A 13,020-nucleotide genomic window follows, 5' to 3' on the forward strand; every position below is an offset into this window, starting at 1 on the left:
GTGTATCTTCTCCACCATGGCAGACTTGTAGGTTCAAATGGAGCCCACAGCAAGCTCAGGAGATTGAGCAGCATACAGCATCTGGCCCACAAGACGTGGTTTGAAGAGCAGTCATGGAGGTTCGTCTTGTCTGGCTGCAGGTGTGGCCTGGGATGTGGGGAATATGTGTACTGTACAAGTTCCATGGGAAAGGCTCTTTTCCTCAGCTCCTACTCCCCTTGTAAACAGCGGTCACGACAGGGTGAAGCCTTGCACAATACGGAGAGTAAGGAACTACGGTATACACAATTTGAAAGTGCACGATGAAGGCATAAGCTGGCTTGGGCGCGCTGGCTGCCCCCTCACGTTTTGTGGCACCGTGCGGGCAAATTTTGGCTAGAAGAAAGCTTCAGCCCACTTGATGAAGCCACTGGATATCCTTTTTATCCAACTCCTTTCCCCCAAGAAGCCAAATCATCTGCCGCCCAGGTAAATTCCAGGCACAATTCTACGACTGAGGGACACCGGTGGGAATTTTGACTGTGTGCCTCCTGGGTCAGAAAGGCCAAGTGGGAGAGAGGCGCCTCGCTGTCTCCGGGCTCGCTCCTGACGAGGCCGCTCCGTCTTGGCGCCGCGAGGGGCGAAGCAGCCTCGCCCTTGGGCTCAGCTCCGGCTGCTCTGACTGGGCGCAGTCCTCGGCCGCCCGGGGGGACAGCGGCTTCGAGAGCTCGGCGGGAGAGGCTGAGGCGCCTGGACGGGGCGGGCCGAGGCGCGCTGGCGGCGAGAGGAGAGATGGCGACAGGTACGGCGGGAGCTGCTCGTGGCCCCGAAGGAGGACGGGCTCCCGGGAGGAGGAGGAGGAGGAGGAGGAGGAACCGCCGCCGCCGCCGCCACCTGCGCCGCAAGGGAGGCCGGGAGGAGCGCAGGCTGGTGCCGTCGAGGGCGCGAGGGAGGCGCGCGCCATGGGCTCTCTGGCGCTCCTCTTCCGAGGGACCTTCGCGCACTCCAGCCGCGCCTCGCCCCTCGACATTCGCGCCGGACACCTGCTGGGCGTCGACCAGAGCGGCAAGGTGAGGCGGCGGGGGGGCGGCGGGGGGACGCCGGCTGCCGCCTTGCCCGGCACGTGGGCGGCCGCGGGCGAGCCGGCGAAGACCAGGCGGGACGGGGCGGCCGAGGGGGGCGAGGGGCTTCGAGGAGAAGGAGCGGCGGCGGGGGAAACCCCGAGCGCGAAAGGTGCCCGGCCGGGAGGAGGCGCCGTGCTCCGGTGTCCCGCTGCTCCGAGGGTTACATAAGCGGAGCGCGCGGCTGGGCGGGAAGACAGCGAGGCCGCCCCGAGAGGGGGAGAGAGAGAGGCAGGAGGGCGTCCTTCGGAGCAGACGGGCTTCGGGGCCAGGAAAGCGAGGAGTGCTGGACAGGGACTCCGACTCGGGACTTTCCCCGGGACAGCCCCCAATCGCGAAGCAGCCCGCTCGCTGGCTTCCCAGTTTCCGGGTGCTGCTTTGGCTCTGGAAACACCACCAGGGAAGTGGGGCGAGGAAGATGGCAGCGTGGAAGCCCATCCGCAATGTGCCACCGTCTCAAAATGGTCTTCAGGAAGCTCTTTGTAGGGTTATTAATAGGGCGATGCCAGTCGATGACGCCAAGTGCCAAAAGAGCAGCGGCGATGCCCAGGTCTGCTTCCATAGTGCTCGGAAGCCTTTCAGGCGCAGTATGAACTCGCGAGCCTTTTGAGAGATTGTTTTCAAGGCAGCGAATATAAAGCACCAAAACAGAAGTGTTACAGAAATTATGAACCATTTACTGCTGCTCTCTGATCATGTATCATTACATACTAACACAGATTAGAAACCATACTAAATAAATATGCCTGGAAAACAGTGAAGCACTTGCAAGTCTTTTTCCATCCATATATTTCAAGTACTTAACAGCTTGTGTTGATGGAGTTGAATAGAAGATTGTTGTGCATGTAGTTTATTATGGGTTTTTCTGGGTGATGTTAGATATACACCTGGGAACATGTCTTTGAGATATTCATATAATTTTGTAGGCTTCAGTAATTTTAGTAATATAAAAGCAGGGGTGGCATGCAATACATTTTTACACACATCTTTTTCTTGTGAAAGTTTGAAATGTAAAATTATGGCCTCTATGATACTAATTTTCTGTGGTAAAAAATGACTTTATCCTTACAGTATCTCCAGATAATCACATTGTTTCTGTAAGCTGCTTCCTGTAAAGATGAGAATTAACCGAGATGATTCATCGGCAGATCTTTTTATAAATAGCTTTCAGAACATATGGCCTCAAAACTAGCTTTAAACCCCCCCCCCCTGGAATCTTGGTTACAAAAGACGTTGCTTCAAGGAGCCTTTCCAGTATCTCTTGGGGGGATTTGTGTCCTCATCTCTCTTGCTTTGACCGTAACATATTGTTCCTATCCTAAGTAGTACAGTGGTACCTCGGGTTACAGATGCTTCAGGTTACAGACTCCGCTAACCCAGAAATATTACCTCGGGTTAAGAACTTTGCTTCAGGATGAGAATACAAATTGTGCAGCAGCGGCGCGGTGGCAGCAGGAGACCCCATTAGCTAAAGTGGTGCTTCAGGTTAAGAACAGTTTCAGGTTAAGAACGGACCTCCAGAACAAATTAAGTTCGTAACCAGAGGCACCACTGTACATGACTTCTATGCTTAATGCTATTTTATTGCATATATAAAATGCTGCAGAAAGCCATTTCACGCATACCTTTTCACAGATTCTCTAAATACTGTTAAGATGTTTCCTCTTTCATTGGCCAACCTCCAACAACAATTTTTGCTCAACCAGTAGACCCACACAGATCTTCTGGGTTCTGCTGCTCTGACCATCTTGGCTTATATGTTTTTAGAGCCAGCAATCTCTTGTCTAGTTAATATTCATTTAACCAAGAGACATAATTAATATATGTTCCTCATTCATGGATAAGTATTCCTTTAAAAGCTTAATGGAGTGTATTATTGTGCATTTCCATACAGTTTCGAATGATTGCAGTGACTAATAAATGGATGCTTTGAATAGCAACGATACCTACTTTTGCAGCTCTGACTGTAACATGTTATTTAATACAGTTTGTTTCTTCCTTACGACATGACCACATATTCTATTTCTGCCACAATTCATATAATTGTAAAGATTGCTTTGCAAAGCTTGCTTTACATACTCTGGTCTAATTTGCATGTGGCACTAAGTCATGGCTTGTTTTCTGACAAGTCATGGTGTGGTGTTGACTTATGATATGTGGCTTGTTTTAGCTATAATAATAATAATAATAATAATAATAATAATAATAATAATAATTTATTTGTACCCCGCCCATCTAGCTGGGTTTCCCCAGCGACTCTGAACGGCTTCCAACAAAGATGAAAAAATACTGTATTTTTCTGTCTATAAGATGCCCCCACGTATAAGATGCCCCCTATTTTGGTGGACTCCGATTTAAGAAAATGGGGGAATAAGATGCCCCCAAATATTGGACATTATTTTTAGGGGGGAAAACCTAGTCTTATACACAGAAAAATATGGTACATTAAAACATCAGTCATTAAAAACTTCCCTAAACAGGGCTGCCTTCAGATGTTTTCTAAACATCAGATAGTTGTTTATCTCTTTGACATCTGATGGGAGGGCGTTCCACAGGGCGGGTGCCACTACCGAGAAGGCCCTCTGCCTGGTTCCCTGTAACCTCACTTCTCGCAGTGAGGGAACCACCAGAAGGCCCTTGGTGCTGGATCTCAGTGTCCGGGCAGAATGATGGGGGTAGAGACGCTCCTACAGGTATACTGGGCCGAGGTCGACACCAGCACTTTGAATTGTGTTCAGAAACGTACTGGGAGCCAATGTAGGTCTTTCAAGACCGGTGTTATGTGATCTTGGCAGCCGCTCCCAGTCACCAGTCTGGCTGCTGCATTCTGGATTAGTTGTAGTTTCTGGGTCACCTTCAAAAGTAGCCCCATGAGAGCTCATTGCAATAATCCAAGCGGCAGATAACCAGAGCATGTACCACTCTGGCAAGACAGTCTGCGGGCAGGTAGGGTCTCAGCCTGCGTACCAGATGGAGCTGGTAGACAGTTGCTCTGGACACAGAATTAAGCTGTGCCTCCATGGACAGCTGTGAGTCCAAAATGACTCCCAGGCTGCGCACCTGCTCCTTCAGGGGCACAGTTGCCCCATTCAGGAGCAGGGAGTCCCCCACACATGCCCGCCCTTGTCCCCCAAAAACATCAACATGGGATAAAGCATCTCCTACCACTCTCTGGAAACCATTTGGATCCATTAAGGGGGGGGCACAGACCATCTGAATTGGTCCCACCTCCCTGAAGAGGGGAAGGGTCATGGAGAAGTCCAGTTGCACCAGGAAGTGATCTGACCATGGCACTTCTTTGTTTCACTTTTACTTAGTGTCAATTCACCCACATCCATAGAGTGAACACCAGGTCTAAGGCATGTCCGCGACTATGAGTTGGGCCAAACTTATTCAGGGACAGCCCCATGGAGGCCATGCTTTCCACAAAGTCCCGAGCGGCCCCTTGTAAGGTTGTGTTGGCATTGATGTGAAAATCCCCTAGGACAACCAAACTAGGTGTCTCAAGGAGAAGCTCGGGCAGCTCGGGCAGGGAATCCTTGGGGAGGTATAGCAAAAGGAATCCTGTACTGCCCCTATTGCCTAACTTCCAGAACATTCACTCAGAGAACTGGGTCTTCCCAGTAGGACGCCTGGTGCAAACTAATGACTTCCTAAAAATCACTGCAACCCCCCCTCCCCACCCACAAGGCCTGGGTTGCTGTGCGTAAGAGAAACCTGGTGGACAAGCAACGGCAAGGACAGGCCCATCTGCTTCATCCAACCAAGTCTCTGTCACGCATGCCAGGTCAAGTCCTCCATCCATGATCAAGTCATGGATGGCAGTTGTCTTATGAATCATTGACCTGGCATTGCACAGCAGCACCTTCAGGTCATGTGGGTCTCCCTTGTTGATTCAAGTATCCTTCCAGTCAAGACCAGACCTGGAGGTAGGGATAGTCCTAAAACAACGACTAAGCCTGCTTCCTCGGTAATGACATGGTCTGGTCTTAGCGTAACTCCTCTTCCTACCCGTGATCACTGAGTGTCCCAGAGCATTCTCTCCCCCCCCCCCCCCGTGGAACCTGCCCCAGCCATTCTGTTGGTTGGGCCCACTCCGGCAGCCCTGACCCTCTCCCCTTAAGAACCAAATACAAACTTTATAAAACAACAAAAAAGTACATAGTTATGTTAAAAATTAAACAAACGTTGGGGCCTTCAGCACCCACAGCCAGCAGGAGCCTCTTTTGTAGGGCAAGGTAAGCCTGGACCCCGCCCCCCAGGCCAGATGGAAAGGGCCTTCCAGGGAGTGGCTGTCAGCACTCACAACCCTCAGGAATCCGGCTATGGTTTGGTGTTGTCTCTGAACCCAAAAGCCTTGCCGGGCTGCACCACTCCACATGCTCACTAAGCTACACAAGGAAGCAGCAGCTGAAAAATGAAACCAAGCTTTGGGGAAACAAGCCCTGGCTTGTTACTCCAGAGTGGCCAGAGGCTTCTTAAATTCTGCCTTCCAGGGAGCCACATGTACTGCTTAATGGGTTGAATGACAAACTAAGTTCCTAACAGCTGTTTTATTTCGATTTGCTGCAATTTCTTGTCCCACCAAATGGGAAATGTTTGTGTATGTGTATATCATTGTGGCCTGTAGAAGGGAGAAAGTGAAATGCAAGCACCTAAAGCTGACCTTGGGGGGCCTGGAAGGCATAAAAGTGCCAGAAAGCCCAACCTCCCCCCTCAGGTTTGTTATATTCAGGGATAAAAATATATCTGTATTCCGAAAACATAAAATTTTATGTTTTTTATGTTTTTTATTTTATGTTTTACATTCTTTTTTCTTTTTTCCGTTTCATTCTTTTTCCTTTATTATTGTTAAATTTTTCTTCTGTTATGTTTATGTATGGAAAATAATAAATATTATTGTGGAAAAAAAATATGCCCAATCAAAGCTAAATAAAAGAAAAAATAAAAATATATCTGTATTCCCCACCCCACACTATTGGACTGAATCCAATGCTGGTTCAACTAATAGTAGGCCTATTGAAATTAATGGGCATGTGTAACTTAGGCCTGTTCATTCCAGTGGATCTACTCTGAGTAGAACTCAGTTGGCAGGAACTCGCTGTGCTTCGCCTGGGCGGCTCTTATGGTGATCTTTGTACAATACAAGAACAGCTTGTATCATTCTCAGTAAACTTACTGATCATTTGGCTGCCTTTTAATCAGTAGCAAGCAAGTATTTCAGAGAACTGCAGAAATGCAAATGCACACATAGACACATACATGGGCTGTATATTATGGTTTAACTTCAAACATTATCTTACCAACTTTGCTGATAAGCAGTGAGGGTCTCCTGGAGACTTGGCAAAGTTTTGAGAAGTGATGGAACGCCTTTTGATGGCTGCTCTGGTTTTAAACTTGTATGTTTTGTGTACAAATGACTCCTGATAAAATACTAAGTACAACTGGGTAGAATATTTTACAATAAATCACTTACTTCAGTGCTCTCCATTGGCAGATCTAAGCAGATGCTTTGGCAGAGATACAAATGTGTGAATAAAAAAGGGCAATCAAATAATATTGAACATGCATGTGTGAACTGACCCCTGCTTCATCATCCTCACTGGATAAAGGTAAAGGTAAAGGGACCCCTGACCGTTAGGTCCAGTCATGGACGACTCTTGGGTTGCAGTGTTCATCTCGCTTTATTGGCCGAGGGAGCCGGTGTACAGCTTCCGTGTCATGTGGCCAGCATGACTAAGCCGCTTCTGGCAAACCGGAGCAATGCATGGAAACACAGTTTACCTTCCCGCTGGAGCGGTACCTATTTATCTACTTGCACTTTGACATGCTTTCGAACTGCTGAGTTGGCAGGAGCAGGGACTGAGCAACGGGAGCTCACGCCGTTGTGGGGATTTGAACTGCCTACCTTCGGATCGGCAAGCCCTAGGCTCTGTGGTTTAGACCACAGCGCCACCCACGTCCCTTCCTCACTGGAATAGTGTTGACCGATTGGGGTGGCCTACGAAAGAAGCAGAACATCTGAACAGCCTAACCTTTTACAACTTGTTCTTAATAACTGTTCTTCCCTCTTTGCTTTTTAAATATTTTCTTTCTTCCTAAAGTGACATTTATATGATGCATTTTGCCAATCCTGAAAGGAACTATTTAAAGTTGCCTTGTTATGAATACTGTATAGGCAGCTCTTCCTCCATGACAACAAGCCTGCTTTCCACATTTCCCATCTGGTGTTGCATGCTTGTCTTTCCTTCACTTATTCTTGTTTTCTACTTTGTGTTCAGTAAGTGGTATTAGTCATTCTCCTCCCAGCTTCACTCCAGCATTTCTGTGACATTTTTTAATTGCTCATTAGAAGATCTGAGTTATAAAGCATATGCATTTGTTAGATAATGGTGTAGTGTGCATGCATATGCCAAAGCATGACAATAATGATAATAATGATAATGATAATGATAATGATAATAATAATAATAATAGAGTTGTTTGTTACCTTGAATGAACTGTTACTAGATAATTTTACAGATTACATTTATTATTTCCAGCAGCAAATATTTACAACTGAGTATCAGCAGGTGGCGCTGTAGTCTAAACCACAGAGCCTAGGACTTGCCGATCAGAAGGTTGGAGGTTCAAATCCCCACGACGGGGTGAGCTCCCGTTGCTCGGTCCCTGCTCTTGCCAACCTAGCAGTTCGAAAGCACGTCAAAGTGCAAGTAGATAAATAGGTACCACTCCGGTGGGAAGGTAAACGGCGTTTCTGTGCGCTGCTCTGGTTCACCAGAAGCGGCTTAGTCATGCTGGCCACATGACCTGGAAATCTGTCTGTGGACAAATGCCGGCTTCCTCGGCCTGAAAGGTGAGATGAGCGCCGCAACCCCACAGTCGTCCGTGACTGGACTTAATGATCAGTGGTACCTTTACCTTTACCACTCAGTACCTCAGAAAGCCTTTTAGGGTGTAATGGAATTTCCATTGGAGATGGAGCAACAGCAGCAACATTTATTTTATTTATTTAAAATCTTTCTTGCTCGCTGTTCATAGCCAAAGCACTTCCAGAGCCCACTCAAACTCAAATATGGAATACATACTAAACAACAGCAACATATGAACAATAAAGCCCCCTCTAAAACAACAAATGGGACACGGGTGGCGCTGTGGGTTAAACCACAGAGCCTAGGACTTGCCGATCAGAAGGTTGGCTGTTCGAATCCTCACGATGGGGTGAGCTCCCGTTGCTCGGTCCCTGCTCCTGCCAACCTAGCCATTCGAAAGCACGCCAAAGTGCAAGTGTGTTAGGGTTAGGATTGTGCAGGTGTGTTATGCCACCTATGCCCAAGTTTAATTGTTTTCTCCCTAATATATGCTGAAACTGATTTAGCAGGTTTAGACATACAGATATTGTCACATTAATTATCATATATTGGTCAACCTAAACCTGCCTACCAGATCATTTTTAAACTACACAAAGGACCCAACATTGTTTGCTATAGTTCTCCATATAGCTTAGAAACCAACCCATATTCCCGAGAGGAAAAGGTGAAGGGTAGATTTTTGAAACTTTTAAGTGTATGTGTGTGGCCTCCACTTGGACAGTAGGATCTCAAATAATATGATTCAATTGATATATTTGTAAGCAAGTAAGATACAGATTAGGGACGTGGGAGCCTAGGACTTGCTGATCAGAAGGTCAGAGGTTTGAATCCCCGTGACGGGGTGAGCTCCTGTTGCTCGGTCCCTGCTCCTGCCAACCTAGCAGTTCAAAAGCACGCCATAGTGGAACTAGATAAATAGGTACCACTCCAGCGGGAAGGTAAGCGGCGTTTCCGTGGGCTGCTCTGGTTCGCCAGAAGCGGCTTAGTCATGCTGGCCACATGACCTGGAAGCTGTACGCCGGCTCTCTCGGCCAACAAAGCGAGATAAGCACTGCAACCCCAGAGTCGGCCACGACTGGACCTAATGGTCAGGGGTCCCTTTACCCTTTACTTTTTAAAACAACAAATATTTGAAGGACACATTTGCAGTGGCAGAGTGTAAGCTAATGCTGCCTAGGGCAGGCAAGTGGGGCACACCCCCAGGGGCGCAGGGTGCAGAGGCAGCCCACTGCGACTCACGTTGCAAACCACTGATGTATTCTCAGTGGTTTACAGAATATAAAAACCAATTGCACTACATTGTTAAAATACAGAATAATTAAAAACACACCATAAATTAAGATATAAACTCCATGATTAACATATACAATAAAATAATCCTATTCAAGCAGCACTGCAATTAAAACAGGAGACGCAGGTCAAGAGCCACGGATTTGGTGTTACCTGGCCCTTAAGCACAGCACACCTCCACTCAAATACAGTGTAAACCCAGTGCTGGCAGAGCAAAAGTCAAATGATTGGGCACCTAGTATGAGGTTATATCTCTTAGGCCTCCTGTCACAAACACTTAGAGCTCATAAGGGGGACCTCTGGCAATGGGATGCAATGGAGAAAGAGCACCTTGTACAACAGGGGCACAAGGAGCGAGCAATAGACTCCACTCCAGCAACTGGGGGTGCCAAGACAGAGCACCTTGAGCAGGTACTGTCTCACTGTATGAGTCCAGTGTCTTGTCATAACTGTGTTGCTCTCAGATTCTCCACACACAGCAGACAGCAATGTCGTCCAAATGAAAGGGAGGCACCCATCCCCACTTGCAGCTAATGTCTCCATCAGCAAAAGCCAGATCATCCACTCCAACCATTCCAACTGCTGGCCACTCATGCACACTTTTGCCTTGCAAGGTTCGCAGCCCAGATGCAGTAAGCAGGAGAAACTGTCACCCTACACAGAGCCTTTCACTGTAGCCCTCCAGGGGTGTGAGTGTGAGTACACTCATAGTCACTGTATCTCTCCCCCTCCTTACCAGTGGTGCTAGTGGAGAGCTCTAGCACAACACTCAGATTTCATCAGCCCTTCTTTTTCATTTCCTCACAAACACCTACTTAGACTCCAGAGCCATATGGTGCCAGCTGCTGTCCATTGCTGATTGCTTTCTTTGTCTCTCACCATGCTCTCCATAGTCCGCTTTCCTACAGGTTAAGGATCCAGGTTAAGGATCTCTGTAGGCCTTGAGGGAAGCCCACTCCTTAACCACAAGCACTGACCACGATGCTCCTGGCTGTTCCTGCATGGGACTGTTGACTTGTTTGATCCATGCAGACTCCTTGCACACTTTGTGACAGTACCATATTGGCCCGAATATAAGCCACACCTGAATATAAGCCGCACCTTTAAAATTCAAAAGGGAAAAAGAAAAAAAGACAATACCCGAATATAAGCCGCTCCCTTAAAATTCTGCAGCCACTCCCACCTGTTCCGTTTCACCGTATGTCTGTTTCAGCAGCGATATCGTAAAAGCCAATTTTTGTAAGGTCTCTAAGCTTTCAGCACCTGCACTTGTCCTCCGCATTGGCTTTGGTCTGGCTACATTTGGGGCCTTTCCTTTTGTCTAGTGAAGGGGTCTTCCCTGAGATTGATCAGGAACATATATTGTTATTCCAGACCAGGGTTCCTGCAGAGCATTTATGATGCTTCCTGTGCCACTAGCATTTATAATTGAAGGTTGGGGTTGAAGGCAGAGGGAACGGACTTCCGGTGTTTTCCGCCATGGTGAACAGCAGCTCCTATAATAGTGGATGCCGGCTGTGCAGCTAATTAAGGATAATTTGAGAGTAATTATCCTTGCAAGGCCCCTCCCAGGTCGGGGGTGGGTGGGTGAGCTCTCACTCACAGATCATCTGATATCTGCCTCTTATTCTGACGGAATGCAGGGGGCAGGGACGCTGAGTGCATAGCACTGCACGTATCAGAAACTCTTCAACCGTGTGTGGAGAGCCTTCTGTTATCTTAAGATGGGTTTGAATTTGGACTTAAGAAAGAGGCATGTTTTAGACGAAAGAGACAAGATAACCTGCTAAATGAATCAGCCACTGAGTGGCACGGTTTTGATCTAGAAAGTATTTTTGTCATAATTGGATTGGAATGTAAGTGAAGGGGAGCCTTTGTTCTCTCTCTACATTGTATTTGCTGTTTTTGATTCGGCAAACCTTCACTGAAGAAGAATTAATTACTAATGAAATCTAATTATCAATGGATTACGACTATTAATGGAATGTAAGAGGGAATTAACAAGAACTTCATAATTTTTTATGGATTATTTGAATGAATAGACTGTGTGAAAATGTTGTGAGAATTTGTGGCATTACCTTCTAAAGAGGGCACTAACTTTGATTTATTATGGTTTTGGCAAGACACCAGCTTGTTAGCAGATTGGAAAGGATCAAAGAAGAAAATGCTGGAAGTCTGCCTGGAGCCATGGTCAGATGCCAGTTCACTTTCGGTTTGAAAAGGCAAGATGGCGTGAGGCCATGGCGTAATTGAGAATTCAGCCCTTGAAAGAGGGGGCGGGATGCTGAAGATGATTGATTACAACATGAAGCGAAGGACGAATGCAAACAAATATTTCACACAGAAAGTTACAGGATATAAACTTCATTTGCAAATTAATGGCTATGGAATAGCTAAACACGAACAAGAGTTGTCACACCAGTGGCTGTTAAAATAAAGAATTAAGATTGGAACTGTTGTACTTGGATTAAGAGGACTGGAGAAGGACCAAGGAATAACATCATCATCTCCTGATAATCAGAACACGGGAAGTCACCCCAAATTGCTTAATTTGGAACTGGATAATTGTCTCTTTTAATTGTATTATGATTTGGTATTGTATTAATGTGGCTTATATTGGATTGTTATTAATGAAAAATTAATAAAAAAATTATTCAACATAAAAAAGAAGGCAGAGGGAAAAACTAATCTCCAGTGATGTGCATGATGACTGACTGCTGCTGTGGGGCTGGCTCTGTGGTGTGTGGTATATGGGTGTGAGTTCTGGGCGTTCCCACCCCCACCCCCCATGACTGTAGTTTCTTCCTTAGTGTACAGAAGCTGAGTGGGAGGCATTTCCCATTTTCTCCTGGGAGCTCAAACACTTCTCAAAAGGGCTGTTGCATTGCAGGTATTGTGGTGTTGTGTGTGATTTGTGCATTGTGACACAAGAGGAATGCTAGGAGTTTGTTAGGGGTGTGCCTGTATGGGCAGGTCACCATTGGCTGCCTCTGACTCCCTGAGTCGTGTGGGAATTGCCCTTTTGTGCTGGTTTCTGTTTTTTACTTTGTTATCCTACCCTCTTATCTTGCAGTGAATGTCCACTGCATAGGACTAAGGTTGCATGCTCAACAGTTGCCTGTTCTGGATGGGGTTGCTAATACTAATTTGAGTCTCCCATGCTTGTGCTTGTTGTTAGCCAATCAGGTTATTGATCACCAATTATTGATTTTGCCAATTTTCATAGTTATGGTTGGAATGTCTGATTGTACTAAAAAGAATGTTATACAGTGCCCAGTTACCACCAGTATTCCCTTTGTATGGACTTAAGAGAAGACAGATACAACATGCTTTTTAAAATATTTATTCACTCTTATATTGATTAATACAATTCTAATAAAGCAATACTTCAGAACGTACCACCTACTCTAATACTCTGACACGTTAAGCAAATAGTAGTTGTACTACCCCAATACAGCACGAATTGGTTGATCAGGCCAATTAGTAGGACAGAATCTTATAAAGCCAGGCATTGTTGGAGTTAGATGAGGTATGATCCCTTTTCAAGTGTATGTTTGTGTATTCTGAAGATTAACGCTGGACTTTCCCCCATAATTCCTTGTCCTGATGGGTCCTACCTGATCTCCACCTTATGGCATATAAGGAGTTCATAATCTGCTTGTGCCATCTTGGCACTATCTTGTTATGTCCCGATGCACAACCAAACAGGTGTGCTGTTCTTGCTGTGCCATTTGTTCACTAATGCCCTTCTCCACATC

The 13,020-nt window shown here is 46.5% G+C and overlaps 1 protein-coding gene across 5 annotated transcripts in view; it reads left to right on the forward strand.

Annotated features, from left to right (window-relative positions):
- The first annotated feature begins 812 nt into the window (after positions 1 to 812).
- GDA (guanine deaminase) overlaps positions 813 to 13,020 on the forward strand; it is a 60,568-nt gene continuing 48,360 nt past the window's right edge. For 2 of the 5 annotated variants that reach the window (XR_014516945.1, XM_083464961.1), the window contains exon 1: positions 819 to 1,049. Coding sequence is in view for 2 of the 5 variants with exons in the window: in XM_083464961.1 (XP_083321087.1) it covers positions 942 to 1,049 (108 nt within the window). In the remaining 3 variants the exon portion in view is untranslated. Of the gene's footprint in view, positions 1,050 to 12,077; positions 12,153 to 13,020 lie in introns of those variants that run through there. The other 3 variants (XR_014516946.1, XM_083464963.1, XM_083464962.1) reach the window with 2 other exon arrangements.

Source organism: Podarcis liolepis (assembly GCF_965112155.1).
Source record: "Podarcis liolepis genome assembly, chromosome: 11".
Classification (NCBI taxonomy): Eukaryota; Metazoa; Chordata; class Lepidosauria; order Squamata; family Lacertidae; genus Podarcis; species Podarcis liolepis.